This window comes from Micromesistius poutassou (assembly GCF_964030765.1).
Source record: "Micromesistius poutassou genome assembly, contig: SCAFFOLD_134, whole genome shotgun sequence".
In the NCBI taxonomy this organism is placed as follows: Eukaryota; Metazoa; Chordata; class Actinopteri; order Gadiformes; family Gadidae; genus Micromesistius; species Micromesistius poutassou.
Genome location: NW_028178960.1, coordinates 84681 through 104680, shown reverse-complemented (window position 1 = coordinate 104680; position 20000 = coordinate 84681). Strand labels below are relative to the sequence as shown.

The 20000-nt window shown below is 47.9% G+C and overlaps 1 protein-coding gene across 1 annotated transcript in view; it reads right to left on the bottom strand.

Moving 5' to 3' along the window:
* Nucleotides 1-20000, bottom strand: part of LOC311373239 (CCR4-NOT transcription complex subunit 3-like) — a 31692-nt gene that overhangs the window by 2712 nt on the left and 8980 nt on the right. The window contains 12 exon segments of the mRNA XM_084490043.1: nucleotides 3216-3341; nucleotides 3689-3821; nucleotides 5574-5772; nucleotides 9644-9740; nucleotides 10545-10692; nucleotides 11106-11205; nucleotides 13007-13209; nucleotides 13211-14055; nucleotides 14651-14707; nucleotides 17268-17398; nucleotides 18250-18340; nucleotides 18984-19112. Coding sequence (XP_084346169.1) covers nucleotides 3216-3341; nucleotides 3689-3821; nucleotides 5574-5772; nucleotides 9644-9740; nucleotides 10545-10692; nucleotides 11106-11205; nucleotides 13007-13209; nucleotides 13211-14055; nucleotides 14651-14707; nucleotides 17268-17398; nucleotides 18250-18340; nucleotides 18984-19112 — 2259 coding nt within the window.

Genomic DNA, 20000 nt, shown 5'->3' with positions numbered 1-20000 from the left:
TACTGGTTCTACTGGTCCCCTGGGGAGTTACAGAACACGTTACTGGTTCTACTGGTCCCTGGGGAGATACAGAACACGTTACTGGTTCTACTGGTTCTACTGGTCCCCTGGGGAGTTACAGAACACGTTACTGGTTCTACTGGTTCTACTGGTCCCCTGGGGAGTTACAGAACACGTTACTGGTTCTACTGGTTCTACTGGTCCCCTGGGGAGATACAGAACACGTTACTGGTTCTACTGGTTCTACTGGTCCCCTGGGGAGTTACAGAACACGTTACTGGTTCTACTGGTTCTACTGGTCCCCTGGGGAGTTACAGAACACGTCACTGGTTCTACTGGTCCCCTGGGGAGTTACAGAACACGTTACTGGTTCTACTGGTCCCCTGGGGAGTTACAGAACACGTCACTGGTTCTACTGGTCCCCTGGGGAGTTACAGAACACGTTACTGGTTCTACTGGTTCTACTGGTCCCCTGGGGAGTTACAGAACACGTTACTGGTTCTACTGGTCCCCTGGGGAGTTACAGAACACGTTATTGGTTCTACTGGTTCTACTGGTCCCCTGGGGAGTTACAGAACACGTTACTGGTTCTACTGGTTCTACTGGTCCCCTGGGGAGTTACAGAACACGTTACTGGTTCTACTGGTTCTACTGGTCCCCTGGGGAGCTAGTGGTTCTAGTGGTTCTACTGCTCTAGTGGTTCTACTGCCCTAGTGGTTCTACTGCCCTAGTGGTTCTAGTGGTTCTACTGCTCTAGTGGTTCTACTGCCTTAGTGGTTCTAGTGGTTCTACTGCCCTAGTGGTTCTACTGCCCTAGTGGTTCTAGTGGTTCTACTGCCCTAGTGGTTCTACTGCCCTAGTGGTTCTACTGCTCTAGTGGTTCTAGTGGTTCTACTGCCCTAGTGGTTCTACTGCCTTAGTGGTTCTAGTGGTTCTACTGCCCTAGTGGTTCTAGTGGTTCTACTGCTCTAGTGGTTCTACTGCCTTAGTGGTTCTAGTGGTTCTACTGCCCTAGTGGTTCTACTGCCCTAGTGGTTCTAGTGGTTCTACTGCCCTAGTGGTTCTAGTGGTTCTACTGCTCTAGTGGTTCTACTGCCCTAGTGGTTCTACTGCTCTAGTGGTTCTAGTGGTTCTACTGCCCTAGTGGTTCTACTGCTCTAGTGGTTCTACTGCTCTAGTGGTTCTACTGCCCTAGTGGTTCTAGTGGTTCTACTGCCCTAGTGGTTCTAGTGGTTCTACTGCCCTAGTGGTTCTAGTGGTTCTACTGCCCTAGTGGTTCTAGTGGTTCTACTGCTCTAGTGGTTCTACTGCCCTAGTGGTTCTACTGCCCTAGTGGTTCTAGTGGTTCTACTGCCCTAGTGGTTCTAGTGGTTCTACTGCCTTAGTGGTTCTAGTGGTTCTACTGCCCAAGTGGTTCTACTGCCCTAGTGGTTCTAGTGGTTCTACTGCCCTAGTGGTTCTACTGCCCTAGTGGTTCTACTGCCGTAGGGGTTCTAGTGGTTCTACTGCCCTAGTGGTTCTACTGCCGTAGGGGTTCTAGTGGTTCTACTGCCCTAGTGGTTCTAGTGGTTCTACTGCTCTAGTGGTTCTACTGCCCTAGTGGTTCTACTGCTCTAGTGGTTCTACTGCCCTAGTGGTTCTAGTGGTTCTACTGCCCTAGGGGTTCTAGTGGTTCTACTGCCCTAGTGGTTCTAGTGGTTCTACTGCTCTAGTGGTTCTACTGCCCTAGTGGTTCTACTGCCTTAGTGGTTCTAGTGGTTCTACTGCTCTAGTGGTTCTACTGCTCTAGTGGTTCTACTGCCCTAGTGGTTCTACTGCCTTAGTGGTTCTAGTGGTTCTACTGCCCTAGTGGTTCTAGTGGTTCTAGTGGTTCTACTGCTCTAGTGGTTCTACTGCCCTAGTGGTTCTACTGCTCTAGTGGTTCTACTGCCCTAGTGGTTCTAGTGGTTCTACTGCTCTAGTGGTTCTACTGCTCTAGTGGTTCTACTGCCCTAGTGGTTCTACTGCTCTAGTGGTTCTAGTGGTTCTACTGCCCTAGGGGTTCTAGTGGTTCTACTTCCCTAGTGGTTCTAGTGGTTCTACTGCTCTAGTGGTTCTACTGCCCTAGTGGTTCTACTGCCCTAGTGGTTCTACTGCCCTAGTGGTTCTAGTGGTTCTACTGCCCTAGTGGTTCTACTGCCCTAGTGGTTCTACTGCTCTAGGGGTTCTAGTGGTTCTACTGCCCTAGTGGTTCTAGTGGTTATAGTGGTTCTACTGCTCTAGTGGTTCTAGTGGTTCTACTGCCCTAGTGGTTCTACTGCTCTAGTGGTTCTAGTGGTTCTACTGCTCTAGTGGTTCTACTGCCCTAGTGGTTCTACTGCTCTAGTGGTTCTAGTGGTTCTACTGCCCTAGTGGTTCTACTGCCCTAGTGGTTCTACTGCCCTAGTGGTTCTAGTGGTTCTAGTGGTTCTAGTGGTTCTACTGCCCTAGTGGTTCTACTGCCCTAGTGGTTCTAGTGGTTCTACTGCTCTAGTGGTTCTACTGCCCTAGTGGTTCTAGTGGTTCTACTGCTCTAGTGGTTCTACTGCCTTAGTGGTTCTAGTGGTTCTACTGCTCTAGTGGTTCTACTGCCCTAATGGTTCTAGTGGTTCTACTGCTCTAGTGGTTCTACTGCTCTAGTGGTTCTAGTGGTTCTACTGCTCTAGTGGTTCTAGTGGTTCTACTGCCCTAGTGGTTCTAGTGGTTCTACTGCCCTAGTGGTTCTAGTGGTTCTACTGCTCTAGTGGTTCTACTGCCCTAATGGTTCTAGTGGTTCTACTGCTCTAGTGGTTCTACTGCTCTAGTGGTTCTACTGCCCTAGTGGTTCTAGTGGTTCTACTGCTCTAGTGGTTCTACTGCCCTAATGGTTCTAGTGGTTCTACTGCCCTAGTGGTTCTAGTGGTTCTACTGCCCTAGTGGTTCTAGTGGTTCTACTGCCATAGTGGTTTTAGTGGTTCTACTGCCCTAGTGGTTCTAGTGGTTCTACTGCCCTAGTGGTTCTACTGCCCTAGTGGTTCTACTGCTCTAGTGGTTCTACTGCCCTAGTGGTTCTAGTGGTTCTACTGTAATGGGGACGGCTTTCAAACCAGACCTAGGAACGTTGTGGAAGGAACCTGGCTAAAGGAACCTAGCTGAAGGAATCTAGCTGAAGGAACCTTGAGAGGAACCATGTTGAAGGAACCTTGAGAGGGCCCTACCTGCTCAAACTCATCCGTGATGGTCTTTGGTTCCTCGTGGCGCTGGAACCACATCATGTACTTGGTGTGGAACCTCCACGACTGCTTCTTCAAGGCCTTCGCTGCCAAATACTGAGCCTTCGTTCCCTAGGGGAGAAAGGAGGAGATGAGGGAGGAGGAGGAGATAAGGGGGGAGGAGATGAGGGAGGAGGAGGAGGAGATGAGGTGAGAGGATTGAAGACCAGAAGGGGAAAAGGAGGCGATGGTGAAGGAGGGAGGAGGAGAGATGAGCAGAGAGGAGCAGGAGTCAGAGTGAGGAGGAGGAGCTGCTGTGAGCAGGAGGTGATGGGGGGGGGGGGAGCCGGGGGAGGGGGGGGGAGGAGCCGGGAGGAGCCTGGGGAGGAGCCGGGGGAGGGGGGAGGAGCCGGGGGAGGAGCCGGGGGAGGGGGGGAGGAGCCGGGGGAGGAGGGGGAGGAGCCGGGGGAGGAGCCTACCTCCAGGTAGTAGAAGATGAAGAAGAGCGTCTCGGTGGAGAGCCGCTGGTAGAACTCCACCGAGTCCGAGTGCGGCGGCGGCACCTGGTGGTGGAAGGGCAGCGTGGGGCACGGGTTCCTCATCAGGTACTGCCTGCAACACACCGCAGCACCACGCTAACACAGGTAGCACCACGCTAACACAGGTAGCACCAGGCTAACACAGGTAGCACCAGGCTAACACAGGTAGCACCACGCTAACACACCGCAGCACCACGCTAACACAGGTAGCACCACGCTAACACAGGTAGCACCACGCTAACACAGGTAGCACCACGCTAACACAAGGTAGCACCACGCTAACACAGGTAGCACCACGCTAACACAGGTAGCACCACGCTAACACAGGTAGCACCACGCTAACACAGGTAGCACCACGCTAACACACCGCAGCACCACGCTGACACAGGTAGCACCACGCTAACACAGGGTAGCACCACGCTGACACAGGTAGCACCACGCTAACACAGGTAGCACCACGCTAACACACCGCAGCACCACGCTAACACAGGTAGCACCACGCTAACACAGGTAGCACCACGCTAACACAGGTAGCACCACGCTAACACAGGTAGCACCAGGCTAACACAGGTAGCACCACGCTAACACACTGCAGCACCACGCTAACACAGGTAGCACCACGCTAACACAGGTAGCACCACGCTAACACAGGTAGCACCACGCTAACACAGGTAGCACCACGCTAACACAGGTAGCACCACGCTAACACAGGTAGCACCACGCTAACACAGGTAGCACCACGCTAACACAGGTAGCACCACGCTAACACAGGTAGCACCACGCTAACACAGGTAGCACCACGCTAACACACCGCAGCACCACGCTGACACAGGTAGCACCACGCTAACACAGGGTAGCACCACGCTGACACAGGTAGCACCACGCTAACACAGGTAGCACCACGCTAACACACCGCAGCACCACGCTAACACAGGTAGCACCACGCTAACACAGGTAGCACCACGCTAACACAGGTAGCACCACGCTAACACAGGTAGCACCAGGCTAACACAGGTAGCACCACGCTAACACACTGCAGCACCACGCTAACACAGGTAGCACCACGCTAACACAGGTAGCACCACGCTAACACAGGTAGCACCACGCTAACACAGGTAGCACCACGCTAACACAGGTAGCACCACGCTAACACAAGGTAGCACCACGCTAACACAGGTAGCACCACGCTAACACAAGGTAGCACCACGCTAACACAAGGTAGCACCACTCTAACACAAGGCAGCACCACTCTAACACAAGGTAGCACCACGCTAACACAGGGTAGCACCACGCTAACACAAGGTAGCACCACGCTAACACAGGTAGCACCACGCTAACACAGGTAGCACCACGCTAACACAGGTAGCACCACGCTAACACAGGTAGCACCACGCTAACACAGGTAGCACCACACTAACACAAGGTAGCACCACGCTAACACAAGGTAGCACCACTCTAACACAGGTAGCACCACGCTAACACAGGGTAGCACCACGCTAACACAAGGTAGCACCACGCTAACACAGGGTAGCACCACGCTAACACAGGTAGCACCACGCTAACACAGGTAGCACCACGCTAACACAGGTAGCACCACGCTAACACAACCGCAGCTTAGCACTATGCTAACACAACCGCAGCTTAGCACTACGCTAAGCTAGTAGCAGGGGTTCCTCATCAGCTACTGCCACACACACACACACACACACACACACACACACACACACACACACACACACACACACACACACACACACACACACACACACACACACACACACACACACACACACACACACACACACACACACACACACACACACACCTGATCCTCTCGGAGTCCGAGGGGTGGGGCATGTGCGTCCAGGCGGCCTCCTCCATGGCCTGCTGGTAGAGCTGCTCCTTGGACAGCCCCACGGGCCCCAGGGGGCAGACCCCCAGCGAGGGCGGGATGCTCACCTCCGACAGGGAGGTCTGGGAGCCGGACGGGGGCCCGGCGGGGGCCGTGCTGCTGGGGAACATGTCTGGGGGGGGGGGGGCAGACGGTCATCAGGTGTGTGTCAGGGGGGGACAGCCCCACGGAGCGCCAGGTGAATCATGGTTAATGACATAGTTAATAACATGGTTAATGACATGGTTAATGACATGGTTAATGACATGGTTAATAACATGGTTAATGGCATGGTTAATGACATAGTTAATGACAGCTCAGTGGGTCTATTCCCGGAGCGCCAGGTGAATCATGGTTAATGACATGGTTAATGACATAGTTAATGACCGTTAATGACCATTAATGACATGGTTAATGACAATTAATGACATGGTTAATGACATGGTTAATGACCGTTAATGACAGTTAATGACATGGTTAATGACACCTCAGTGGGTCTATTCCCCCACGGAGCGCCAGGTGAATCATGGTTAATGACATGGTTAATGACATGGTTAATGACATGGTTAATGACAGTTAATGACACCTCAGTGGGTCTATTCCCCCACGGAGCACCAGGTGAATCATAGTTAATGACAGTTAATAACATAGTTAATAACAGTTAATAACATAGTTAATGACACCTCAGTGGGTCTATTCCCTCACGGACCAACAGGTGAATCGTTGTTAATGACAGTTAATAACATAGTTAATGACATAGTTAATGACATAGTTAATAACATAGTTAATAACAGTTAATGACACCTCAGTGAGTCTATTCCCCCACGGAGCACCAGGTGAATCGTTGTTAATGACAGTTAATAACATAGTTAATGACATAGTTAATAACATAGTTAATAACAGTTAATGACACCTCAGTGGGTCTATTCCCTCACGGACCAACAGGTGAATCGTTGTTTTGGTAGATACTACACGTGAACAAACGTGAAAATAATCAAGATAAAACTTTTTGTGGCATTTATTTGTTTTTATTAGCGGTTCATTTGTTTTTATTAGCGTGACGAGACGAATTACTAATACTAATTATATATATACTGTATATATACACAGCATATATATTAATATTACCAGTGTTGAGGTGCAGGGTAGACATGTATATATAATATGTATATTGTATATATTATATATATATATTAGGGCTGGGCAAGTTAACCCCTTAATTCCGTGTTAACCCAATCTTATTTTAACGCGATTAGTACAAATTGCATAAAACACATTATGCCCACTTTTTATTTTTTTTTACTTTGATTTTGAAAGGTTTTGCCCAGAATGTCAACATTCATCTTAAATCTTTTTTGTTTTTAGTTCCACTTACTTTACATTCAATTACACTTGCAGTAAGTGACAGTGACACTCCATAGAAATGTATATAAGTATATAATGTATAGAATGTATATAATGTATAGAATGTATATATGTGTAGAACAGTGGCGATTCCTCTAAGACTGCAAGGGAAGCTCAGCTTCCCCTAAAATTTCAAAAATTAAATGGTCAAATACATACTGTTGTGTTAACATTTCATTGACTAAAAATGTGTTAGAACACGTACATCTCGAAGACGAGTTTGTTCAGAATCAGCTGCTTATCTCAGGTCGACTGACTGGATGTCCTTCTCATACACTCCTGTAGCGTCACAGTGCATTTGCCTGTTGAAGCTCAGCGTCCATCCACTCCAATGGGGCTGCATAGAACAGCTTTATTAGTGCATCGAAAGTCGACGGTCATTGGATAATACTGCGATTATGTCCCTCCCACGGACGCTCAGCGTCTCTGGGGGTGAATGGAGGAGTGGGCTGGCCTGGACGCTGGGCTTCTGCGTGATGATTGGAGGGTCTGCGAAAGACTGAGTTGCCGTTTGATTGACAGCGATTTTGAACTATAAAAAGTCACCGGAGCTCTCTTCATTCCTCAGTCCCATCGTGGATTTTGCAAGTGAGTCGAAAGATGAACTGCAACCTATTTCTTGATATTTGCTTGGTGAAATTGCTAGACAACTTTCATCGTACATTTCATACACTTATTCACACAATTCCTTGCTTCAGTTTAACATAATTCCCACATTTCCTTGTTCAAGTTTAATATGGTTTTGGTAGTTGGCCATCACTTTGATTCAGGGAGCCTGAGGTCTGAACTTCAAGTCCTGTATTCAGATCAGGACTTGCAGGGTGACAGGGGACAGCTGTGTGATTTCTTGAGGTTCCTTAAAGACATGGAGTTGGACAGTGCAATGCCTCAGCTTTACAAACTGTTCTCATTAGTGGCAACAATTGGAGCTACATCTGCAGGTGTAGAACGGAGCTTCTCCTGTTTAAAGCGGCTCAAGTCCTACACCCGTAACACAATGGACCAAGGCCGTTTAAACAGCCTAGCTCTGCTGGCCATTGAGTGGTCAAGTCACTGGAAAAGACAGCTAGTTGGTATGACAGAGCATCATTTAGATATATATACATAAATGTACAATTTATATGATGACGAAAATGAGCTTCCCCTCTTTGAAAGACCAGCAGCCGTCACTGGTATAGAATGTATAGAATACATTTCTATGGAGTGTTGAATCTTTTTCCTTATACTTGGGAGTTCTGCGGAGGACTTTTCCTTTCTTTCCCCAAATCCCGGAAGTGGCATCGACGCAGCGGTAGCGTAAGCAGCAGACAGTTGAAGATGTGCACATGAGCGCACATTTCAGTGCGCTTATCATTCATTTCGAGCCACAGATCATCTTGGGTCCACTTTTCGAAAAAAACTATTTTCTTCTGCTCCTTTTGGTTCTCTCTGCAGGCGGTCAGAGTAGCTCCTCGGTGGATTTAGGTTCTCCGTTTGGTTTTCTCCATAAAAAAATTCTATAATTTTTTTTTTATATTTTTTTATATTAAAAAAAAGAGTATATATATAAAAAAATGTTTAAAAAAATTATATAAAAAAATAAATAAAATAAATAAATTAATTAATTAAAAGAAATTGCCCTGCACACGCATCTTTTTTTTTGGACCTGCACGCGCACCTTTTTTTCGGACCTGCGTACGCATCTTTTTTTGTTTTTTTGTTGTTCTGGGATGCACTAGCTTTATTTGCACTCAGTGGCCCATCCTTGTCGGAGGCCTTCTGTACCTGTGAGGTAGAATGGAGGGGGTCCGATTTTTCTGTCTCTCATTCACTCCCGTCTCTCACTCAAACATACGCGCACACACAGCTCCAAGTTGTCTCTATACTATATTTCTGCTCCTTTCTCACATCATAAGAACATTACTGTATGTAACCGTGGCTATCTGTTGCGTGGCTTTCCCACTAAGATAGCTTTCTTTATAAAACATAAGTATTCATTTTTAGTGTTTCTCATGTCACAGAAACCACAGTGAATCCTGTGTTTCTGTGCCCCGCTGTGGTGTCGACAGCACAGAGCTCTGGTACGTTACAGGACAGCAGTGGTTTCTTTCAGCTTGTATTGTATTCCAATTTTAGCGAAAACAAACATAACATTAGCTTGAAAGAAAAAAACATTTTAAGGATGCTTATCTTTACGTGAATTTTGGGATGGCTCGTCTGCCAATGACTTCAAGTCGGTTGTGTTTTAACCGGTGATTGTTGTGCCAAACTGTTTACAAAGGGACACTTGCTTGCGACGCAGCAAGCGCCTGCTAGTTGACCTGCCGGGCGGGACGATCAGTACTTCCCCACATAAAGAGCTTAGTTCTGATTGATCCGCTTACATTTTCGTCTCGTTTTTATTCGTTAACGAAAGTGTCAAAAGATTTCGTCGTAGTTTTTGTCATCCTAAATTGATTTTTACTTAGTTAATGTCTCGTTTTCGTCAGATTGCAGACCCCCGCCCCCCCCACCCACAATGTTTTCTCAATGGATCTCCACGAATCACACAAGTGGCCAATTTTGTTAAAAAAACGGCGAATTTCGCCGAAAGGTGACTAGTTTGCATGACTGATTATTACCAGTGTTGAGGTGGAGGGAGGACATGTCCGCCTGGATCCCAGAGCTGAGGGCGGCCTGCTGGGCCATGGTCTTCAGACTGCTCATCGCCTCCTGGGGCTGCAGAACACAGTGCATGATGGGTAACGTAGTTCAGAGTGCCCTGCAGTCCAGAGTCTCTTTAAAGGGCGAGAGGTTTAAACCCACAATACACAGAAGGTAACAGCTCTGTTTGTTCTGTTCTTCTATGAGAGGTTTAAACCCCCCCCACCAGAAGGTAACAGCTCTGTTTGTTCTGTTCTTCTACGAGAGGTTTAAACCCCCCCCCACCAGAAGGTAACAGCTCTGTTTGTTCTGTTCTTCTACGAGAGGTTTAAACCCACAATACACAGAAGGTAACAGCTCTGTTTGTTCTTCTCTTGTACTGCAGCAGTCTTCACAATATTACATTTATTAACGTTATAAAACAGTATCAAATGATATACAGCATACAGCCTGGTCTGGTTCAGGGTTCACAAACAGTGGGTCTGGACCCGTGGTGGGGGGGGGGGGGGTCTCACCTTGATGATGTCAGAGGGGGGGGGGGGGGGGGTCTCACCTTGATGATGTCAGAGGGGGGGGGGGGGGGGGGGGGGGGTCTCACCTTGATGATGTCAGAGGAGGGGGGTCTCACCTTGATGATGTCAGAGGGGGGGGGGTCTCACCTTGATGATGTCAGAGGGGGGGGGTCTCACCTTGATGATGTCAGAGGAGGGGGGTCTCACCTTGATGATGTCAGAGGGGGGGGGGTCTCACCTTGATGATGTCAGAGGGGGGGGGGTCTCACCTTGATGATGTCAGAGGGGGGGGGTCTCACCTTGATGATGTCAGAGGGGGGGGGGGTCTCACCTTGATGATGTCAGAGGGGGGGGGGGGGGGTCTCACCTTGATGATGTCAGAGGGGGGGGGGTAGGACAGCGGCCCGTTGAGGAGGGGGCTGCTTCCAGACGAGTGCGCCTCCGTGTAGCAGAGAGGAGACGCAGAGCAGGAGGCCAGCGTGAGGGAGCCCAGGAGGGAGGGCCCGCTGTCCTTACTGAGGAGGAGGAGGGGGAGGAGGGGGAGGAGGAGGGGGAGGGGGGGGAGGAGGGGGAGGAGGAGGGGGAGGAGGAGGGGGGGGAGGAGGAGGAGGAGGAGGGGGAGGGGGGGGAGGAGGAGGAGGGGGAGGAGGAGGAGGGGGAGGGGGAGGGGGAGGAGGAGGAGGGGGAGGAGGGGGAGGAGGAGGAGGGGGAGGGGGAGGAGGGGGAGGAGAGGAGGAGGAGGAGGGGGAGCGAGGAGGGGGAGGGGGAGGAGGAGGGGGAGGAGGAGGGGGAGGGGGAGGAGGGGGAGGAGGAGGGGGAGGAGGAGAGGAGACAAGAGGAGAGAGGTGAGCGGGTTCTTATCTCTGTGTGAGGCGATAACCGTAGACTTGATGCTGATTGGTACGAATACACTGAACCAAACACTCACAGCTGATTGGCTGTGGAGGTCAAACAGGAAGGCAGGCTGCTCTGTGATTGGCTGGTGAGGACAGAGTCCTGCGTGCTGTCTGATACCACGGCACTGTAACCTGAGAGAGAGAGAACCGTTACCATGGTGATCACTGATCTAAAGTACATATAGTATAAAGTATTGTTAAGTACATGTAGTGTAAAGTAGTCTAAAGTACGTGTAGTAGTACTCTAAAATATGTGTAGTGTAAAGTATTGTAAAGTACTCTTGAGTACGTGTAGTGTAAATTATTGTAAAGTACTCTAGAGTATGTGTACTGTAAAGTACTCTAGAGTATGTGTACTGTAAAGTATTGTAGAGTACGTGTAGTGTAAAGTATTGTAAAGTTTCTCTAGAGTATGTGTAGTGTAAAGTATTGTAAAGTACTCTAGAGTACGTGTAGTGTAAATTATTGTAAAGTTTCTCTAGAGTATGTGTAGTGTAAAGTATTGTAAAGTACTCTAGAGTACGTGTAGTGTAAATTATTGTAAAGTACTCTAGAGTACGTGTAGTGTTAAGTATTGTAAAGTACTCTAGAATATATGTAGTGTAAAGAAGTACTTTAGAGTATGTGTAGTGTAAAGTACTCTAGAGTACGTGTAGTGTAAGGTATTGTAAAGTACTCTAGAGTACGTGTAGTGTAAAGTATTGTAAAGTACTCTAGAGTACGTGTAGTGTAAAGTATTGTAAAGTACTCTAGAGTACGTGTAGTGTAAAGTATTGTAAAGTACTCTAGAGTACGTGTAGTGTAAAGTTTCTCTAGAGTACGTGTAGTGTAAATTATTGTAAAGTACGTATGTGTAGTGTAAAGTATTGTAAAGTACTCTAGAGTATGTGCAGTGTAAAGTACTCTAGAGTATGTGTAGTGTAAATTATTGTAAAGTACTCTTGAGTACGTGTAGTGTAAAGTACTCTAGAGTATGTGTAGTGTAAAGTATTGTAAAGTTTCTCTAGAGTACGTGTAGTGTAAATTGTTGTGAAGTACTCTAGAGTATGTGTAGTGTAAAGTATTGTAAAGTACTGTAGAGTACGTGTAGTGTAAAGTATTGTAAAGTTTCTCTAGATTACGTGTAGTGTAAAGTATTGTAAAGTACTCTAGAGTATGTGTAGTGTAAAGCATTGTTAAGTATTGTAAAGTACTCTAGAGTACGTGTAGTGTAAAGTATTGTAAAGTACTCTAGAGTATGTGTAGTGTAAAGTATTGTAAAGTACTCTAGAGTATGTGTAGTGTAAAGTATTGTAAAGTACTCTAGAGTATGTGTAGTGTAAAATATTGTAAAGTACTCTAGAGTACGTGTAGTGTAAAGTACTCTAGAGTACGTGTAGTGTAAAGTACTCTAGAGTACGTGTAGTGTAAGGTATTGTAAAGTACTCTATAGTACGTGTAGTGTTAAGTATTGTAAAGTACTCTAGAGTACGTGTAGTGTAAAGTATTGTAAAGTTTCTCTAGAGTATGTGTAGTGTAAAGTATTGTAAAGTACTCTAGAGTACGTGTAGTGTAAAGTATTGTAAAGTACTCTAGAGTACGTGTAGTGTAAAGTTTCTCTAGAGTACGTGAGGTGTAAATTATTGTAAAGTACGTACGTGTAGTGTAAAGTATTGTAAAGTACTTTAGAGTATGTGCAGTGTAAAGTACTCTAGAGTATGTGTAGTGTAAATTATTGTAAAGTACTCTAGAGTACGTGTAGTGTAAAGTACTCTAGAGTAAATGTAGTGTAAAGTATTGTAAAGTACTCTAGATTATGTGTAGTGTAAAGTATTGTAAAGTTTCTCTAGAGTATGTGTAGTGTAAAGTATTGTAAAGTTTCTCTAGAGTACGTGTAGTGTAAAGTATTGTAAAGTACTCTAGAGTACGTGTAGTGTAAAGTATTGTAAAGTACTTGTGCCTCCGTTCTGTTTCTGCCGGCTGGGCGGTCGGTTGGAGATCAGAGAGCTGCCCGTGACTCCGCCCACTGCGCTGCCCACGGCTCCGCCCCCTCCGCTTCCGATGACCCCCACCCCGCCCCCGGGGGCCAGGCTCCCCATGGAGGAGCCCGTCTGCCCCCCCAGCGGGCCGGACCCCAGGCCCAGCAGCCCGCCCCCCCCCCCCCGGCGAGGTCCCCAGCAGCCCCCCGGTGGTGGAGGTGGGGCCCCCCACCGTGATGCTGCAGCCGCCCCCCGCCGGCCCCACGGCCGAGGAGACCCCACCCAGCAGGCCCCCGCCCACGGGGCCCGAGGCAGCGGCGGCCTGGGCGTAGGGTGCCGGCGTGGAGCCCGAGATGAGGCCGGCCATGCTGCCCAGAGACAGGCCTGACGGCACGGGGCTGCCCCCGCGGCCCGGCCCGGGGCCCTTCCCCAGGCCCATGCCCAAACTGAGCCCCAGGCTGTTGGTGCTGGAGGCCAGCGAGGCCTGGGGCTGGGGGACGGGCGGCGAGGCGGCCGAGGAGCCCGGGTGGAGGAGGCCCGAGGACAGGGAGGTGGAGGAGGGGTGGAGGAGGCCCGAGGACAGGGAGGTGGAGGAGGGGTGGAGGAGGCCCGAGGACAGGGAGGTGGAGGAGGGGTGGAGGAGGCCCGAGGACAGGGAGGTGGAGGAGGGGTGGAGGAGGCCCGAAGACAGGGAGGTGGAGGAGGGGTGGAGGAGGCCTGAGGACAGGGAGGTGGAGGAGGGGTGGAGGAGGCCTGAGGACAGGGAGGTGGAGGAGGGGTTCTTGGGCAGGTGCTGCTGCTGCGTGGACGGGTGGGGCGGCTGCTGCGTGGCGTTGCTATAGCTACCGGCCAGGCTGTTGGACAGCAGGCCGCCCATGCTGCCCAGCAGGGTGTTGCCCCCGCCCACGCCGGTCGCCAGGGAGACCAGCGAGGAGGAGGCGGGGCCTGAGGCCGAGGAGGAAGACGAGGAGGACGAGGAGGACGAGGAGAAGGAGGAGGAGGGGTTGCCGTTCTTCACAGGAGACTGGAAGGAGAGGAGGAGCGTTAGCGGTCAGAGGGGCCTTCAGACGGGTTCTACCTGAAGAGCTACAGAACTACTGTACTGTAGACTGTACTACAGTACTGTACAACTGTACTACAGTATTGTAATCTACTGTACTGTACAACTGTACTACAGCCTGCACTACAGCGCAACATGTGGGGGTCAGAGGTCAGAACTACTGTACTGTACACTGTACTACAGTACTGTACAACTGTAGTACAGTACTGTAGTCTACTGTACTGTACTACAGCGCAACACGTGGCGGTCAGAACTACTGTACTGTAGACTGTACTACAGTACTGTACAACTGTACTACAGTACTGTACTATACTGTCTACTGTACTGTACTGTAGACTGTACTACAGTACAGTAGTCTACTGTACTATACTGTCTACTGTACTGTACTGTAGACTGTACTGTACAACTGTACTACAGTACAGTACTGTAGTCTACTGTACTGTAGACTGCAGTACACTACAGCGAGTACAGTACAGTACAGTACAGTACTACAGTAGAGGAGATGCAGCGCCCCAGAGCTCCTCCTCCTCCTCCTCCTCCTCCTCCTCCTCCTCCTCACCTGGCTGACCTCGCTGTCCGTGGAGCGGCCTCTCTTCTTGTCGTCCTCAGAGTTCTCCTGCAGGAGAAGGAGCAGCAGAGGAGCAGAGTTTAGGAGGTGCAAGTGTGACGGAGCCTCTCTTTTATTCATCACTGATGCTAGCTAACAATGTTACATTGCGGTGCTGCACCATATGCTAGTTTAGCATAGCATGTGTTAGCATGTATCAGCGTGTATAAACCATATGCTAGTTTAGCATAGCATGTGTTAGCATGTATCAGCGTGTATAAACCATATGCTAGTTTAGCATAGCATGTGTTAGCATGTATCAGCATGTATAAACCATATGCTAGTTTAGCATAGCATGTGTTAGCATGTATCAGCGTGTATAAACCATATGCTAGTTTAGCATAGCATGTGTTAGCAGGTCTCAGTGTATAAACTAGTTTAGTAGGGTCAAATAGGTAAACAGGTCTCAGTGTATAAACTAGTTTAGTAGGGTCAAATAGGTAAACAGGTCTCAGGGTGTAAACTAGTTTAGTAGGGTCAAATAGGTAAACAGGTCTCAGTGTATAAACTAGTTTAGTAGGGTCAAATAGGTAAACAGGTCTCAGAGTGTAAACTAGTTTAGTAGGGTCAAATAGGTAAACAGGTCTCAGGGTGTAAACTAGTTTAGTAGGGTCAAATAGGTAAACAGGTCTCAGTGTATAAACTAGTTTAGTAGGGTCAAATAGGTAAACAGGTCTCAGGGTATAAACTAGTTTAGTAGGGTCAAATAGGTAAACAGGTCTCAGTGTATAAACTAGTTTAGTAGGGTCAAATAGGTAAACAGGTCTCAGTGTATAAACTAGTTTAGTAGGGTCAAATAGGTAAACAGGTCTCAGAGTGTAAACTAGTTTAGTAGGGTCAAATAGGTAAACAGGTCTCAGGGTGTAAACTAGTTTAGTAGGGTCAAATAGGTAAACAGGTCTCAGGGTATAAACTAGTTTAGTAGGGTCAAATAGGTAAACAGGTCTCAGTGTATAAACTAGTTTAGTAGGGTCAAATAGGTAAACAGGTCTCAGTGTATAAACTAGTTTAGTAGGGTCAAATAGGTAAACAGGTCTCAGAGTGTAAACTAGTTTAGTAGGGTCAAATAGGTAAACAGGTCTCAGGGTGTAAACTAGTTTAGTAGGGTCAAATAGGTAAACAGGTCTCAGGGTATAAACTAGTTTAGTAGGGTCAAATAGGTAAACAGGTCTCAGTGTATAAACTAGTTTAGTAGGGTCAAATAGGTAAACAGGTCTCAGTGTATAAACTAGTTTAGTAGGGTCAAATAGGTAAACAGGTCTCAGTGTATAAACTAGTTTAGTAGGGTCAAATAGGTAAACAGGTCTCAGGGTATAAACTAGTTTAGTAGGGTCAAATAGGTAAACAGGTCTCAGGGTATAAACTAGTTTAGTAGGGTCAAATAGGTAAACAGGTCTCAGGGTGTAAACTAGTTTAGTAGGGTCAAATAGGTAAACAGGTCTCAGGGTATAAACTAGTTTAGTAGGGTCAAATAGGTAAACAGGTCTCAGGGTATAAACTAGTTTAGTAGGGTCAAATAGGTAAACAGGTCTCAGTGTATAAACTAGTTTAGTAGGGTCAAATAGGTAAACAGGTCTCAGTGTATAAACTAGTTTAGTAGGGTCAAATAGGTAAACAGGTCTCAGTGTATAAACTAGTTTAGTAGGGTCAAATAGGTAAACAGGTCTCAGGGTATAAACTAGTTTAGTAGGGTCAAATAGGTAAACAGGTCTCAGGGTATAAACTAGTTTAGTAGGGTCAAATAGGTAAACAGGTCTCAGGGTGTAAACTAGTTTAGTAGGGTCAAATAGGTAAACAGGTCTCAGTGTATAAACTAGTTTAGTAGGGTCAAATAGGTAAACAGGTCTCAGTGTATAAACTAGTTTAGTAGGGTCAAATAGGTAAACAGGTCTCAGGGTGTAAACTAGTTTAGTAGGGTCAAATAGGTAAACAGGTCTCAGTGTATAAACTAGTTTAGTAGGGTCAAATAGGTAAACAGGTCTCAGTGTATAAACTAGTTTAGTAGGGTCAAATAGGTAAACAGGTCTCAGGGTATAAACTAGTTTAGTAGGGTCAAATAGGTAAACAGGTCTCAGGGTATAAACTAGTTTAACTAGTTTAGTAGGGTCAAATAGGTAAACAGGTCTCAGGGTATGAACTAGTTTAGTAGGGTCAAATAGGTAAACAGGTCTCAGTGTATAAACTAGTTTAGTAGGGTCAAATAGGTAAACAGGTCTCAGTGTATAAACTAGTTTAGTAGGGTCAAATAGGTAAACAGGTCTCAGGGTATAAACTAGTTTAGTAGGGTCAAATAGGTAAACAGGTCTCAGGGTATAAACTAGTTTAGTAGGGTCAAATAGGTAAACAGGTCTCAGGGTGTAAACTAGTTTAGTAGGGTCAAATAGGTAAACAGGTCTCAGGGTATAAACTAGTTTAGTAGGGTCAAATAGGTAAACAGGTCTCAGGGTATAAACTAGTTTAGTAGGGTCAAATAGGTAAACAGGTCTCAGGGTATGAACTAGTTTAGTAGGGTCAAATAGGTAAACAGGTCTCAGGGTGTAACCCCTCTGCTGGTTGGGGGGGGGCTCACCGTGGTGCAGGTGGCGGGGGAGGGCGGCGTGGGGGAGGAGGAGGTGGTGGAGGTGGGGGTGCTGCTCGAGTGTTGCAGGATCTCGTCCTCCAGGGTGGTGCCGGGGGGGGAGGTGGCCAGCAGGGCGGTGGCTGGAGGGGGGGCAGAAGAGGGTCTTCATCAGCTCTACCCTCAGGGTCCTTCACCAGCAGACCCCCAAGGGTCACATGACCCCCAAGGGTCTCATGGACCCCCAAGGGTCACATGACCCCCGTCTGCTAAATTATGCCAAGGCTAGGCTCGTAAATTGCTAACAGCTTTTCTTTTTGAAAGTCATTTATATTTGGTAACCTATTATATTTTACTATTACCTATATATTTTCAAAATCCGATGACAGATTTACTTCCATACACCACACTCAGATCAACAGTCCCTCCATGTGTCTTTTGGCATAAACATAACCTTTATCGGTTCTGTATGCGTCTGTGGTTCTATGTCTGTGGTTCACCGTCTGTGGTTCTACGTCTGTGGTTCACCGTCTGTGGTTCACCGTCTGTGGTTCACCGTCTGTGGTTCTACGTCTGTGGTTCTACGTCTGTGGTTCACCGTCTGTGGTTCTACGTCTGTGGTTCACCGTCTGTGGTTCTACGTCTGTGGTTCTACGTCTGTGGTTCTACGTCTGTGGTTCACCATCTGTGGTTCACCGTCTGTGGTTCTACGTCTGTGGTTCACCGTCTGTGGTTCTACGTCTGTGGTTCACCGTCTGTGGTTCACCGTCTGTGGTTCTACGTCTGTGGTTCTACGTCTGTGGTTCTACGTCTGTGGTTCACCGTCTGTGGTTCACCGTCTGTGGTTCTACGTCTGTGGTTCACCGTCTGTGGTTCACCGTCTGTGGTTCTACGTCTGTGGTTCACCGTCTGTGGTTCACCGTCTGTGGTTCTACGTCTGTGGTTCTACGTCTGTGGTTCTACGTCTGTGGTTCTACGTCTGTTCAGTACTCACGGATTTCATCCAGGTCGAGGTCGTCGTACAGGAACTCGTTCTCCTCAAAGTCCGGGTCCTGGGACGAGTCCAGGTAGTACTCCACGTCGTCCTGGAGAACATGACGTTAGAACCATGAGAACCTTCATATTAGAACTAGAGAACTTTCATATTAGAACTAGAGAACCTTCATATTAGAAATAGAGAACCTTCATATTAGAAATAGAGAACCTTCATATTTGAACTAGAGAACCTTCATATTAGAACTAGAGAACCTTCATATTTGAACTAGAGAACCTTCATATTAGAAATAGAGAACCTTCATATTAGAACTAGAGAACCTTCATCAGGAGGAGCACTTCAGGAGGGTGGTGCTGGGGGTAGGAGGGTGGTGCTGGGGGTAGGAGGGTGGTGCTGGGGGTAGGAGGGTGGTGCTGGGGGTAGGAGGGTGGTGCTGGGGGTAGGAGGGTGGTGCTGGGGGTAGGAGGGTGGTGCTGAGGGTAGGAGGGTGGTGAGGGGGGTAGGAGGGTGGTGCTGAGGGTAGGAGGGTGGTGAGGGGGGTAGGAGGGTGGTGAGGGGGGTAGGAGGGTGGTGCTGAGGGTAGGAGGGTGGTGCTGAGGGTAGGAGGGTGGTGAGGGGGGTAGGAGGGTGGTGCTGGGGGTAGGAGGGTGGTGCTGGGGGTAGGAGGGTGGTGCTGGGGGTAGGAGGGTGGTGGTGCTGAGGGTAGGAGGGTGGTGCTGGGGGTGGGTTATCACCTTGATCTTCCTGATGGAGTCCACCTGGATGGAGTGGTTGTCCAGCATGCGCAGGATGGTCTCCAGCATGCGGATGTGGTAGCGGTGCTTCTCCACAAACTGCTTCAGCTCCTCGATGCGCTCCTGCTGCTGCAAGGGCCGGATAGGCAGATAGTCACATGGATCAGATGTATAAACCATATGCTAGTTTAGCATAGCATGTGTTAGCACGTATCAGCGATCATTAGCAGGTAGTAGCATGGATCAGATGTATAAACCATATGCTAGTTTAGCATAGCATGTGTTAGCATGTATCAGCGTGTATAAACCACATGCTAGTTTAGCATAGCATGTGTTAGCATGTATCAACATGTATAAACAACAGGCTAGTTTAGCATAGCATGTGTTAGCACGTATCTGCATGCATTAGCATGTGCTAGCATGGATCAGATGTGTAAACCATATGCTAGTTTAGCATAGCATGTGTTAGCACGTATCAGCGTGCATTAGCATGTGTTAGCATGGATCAGATGTATAAACCATATGCTAGTTTAGCATAGCATGTGTTAGCACGTACCAGCGTGCATTAGCATGTGTTAGCATGGATCAGATGTATAAACCATATGCTAGTTTAGCATAGCATGTGTTAGCACGTATCAGCGTGCATTAGCATGTGTTAGCATGGATCAGATGTATAAACCATATGCTAGTTTAGCATAGCATGTGTTAGCACGTATCAGCGTGCATTAGCATGTGTTAGCATGGATCAGATGTATAAACCATATGCTAGTTTAGCATAGCATGTGTTAGCACGTATCAGCGTGCATTAGCATGTGTTAGCATGGATCAGATGTATAAACCATATGCTACCGGCTAAGGTCCATGGAAGATGGAAGAGGGGTGATGCAGGCGGTGATGTGTTTATGAGGAGAGGGAGAGAGAGAGGAAAATTAGTTTAGAAGTCTCTCTTTATCAGGCGGACTGCTTGAATAGGTTTTCATTCATTCATTCATTCATTCATTCACCAGTTCACTTCTG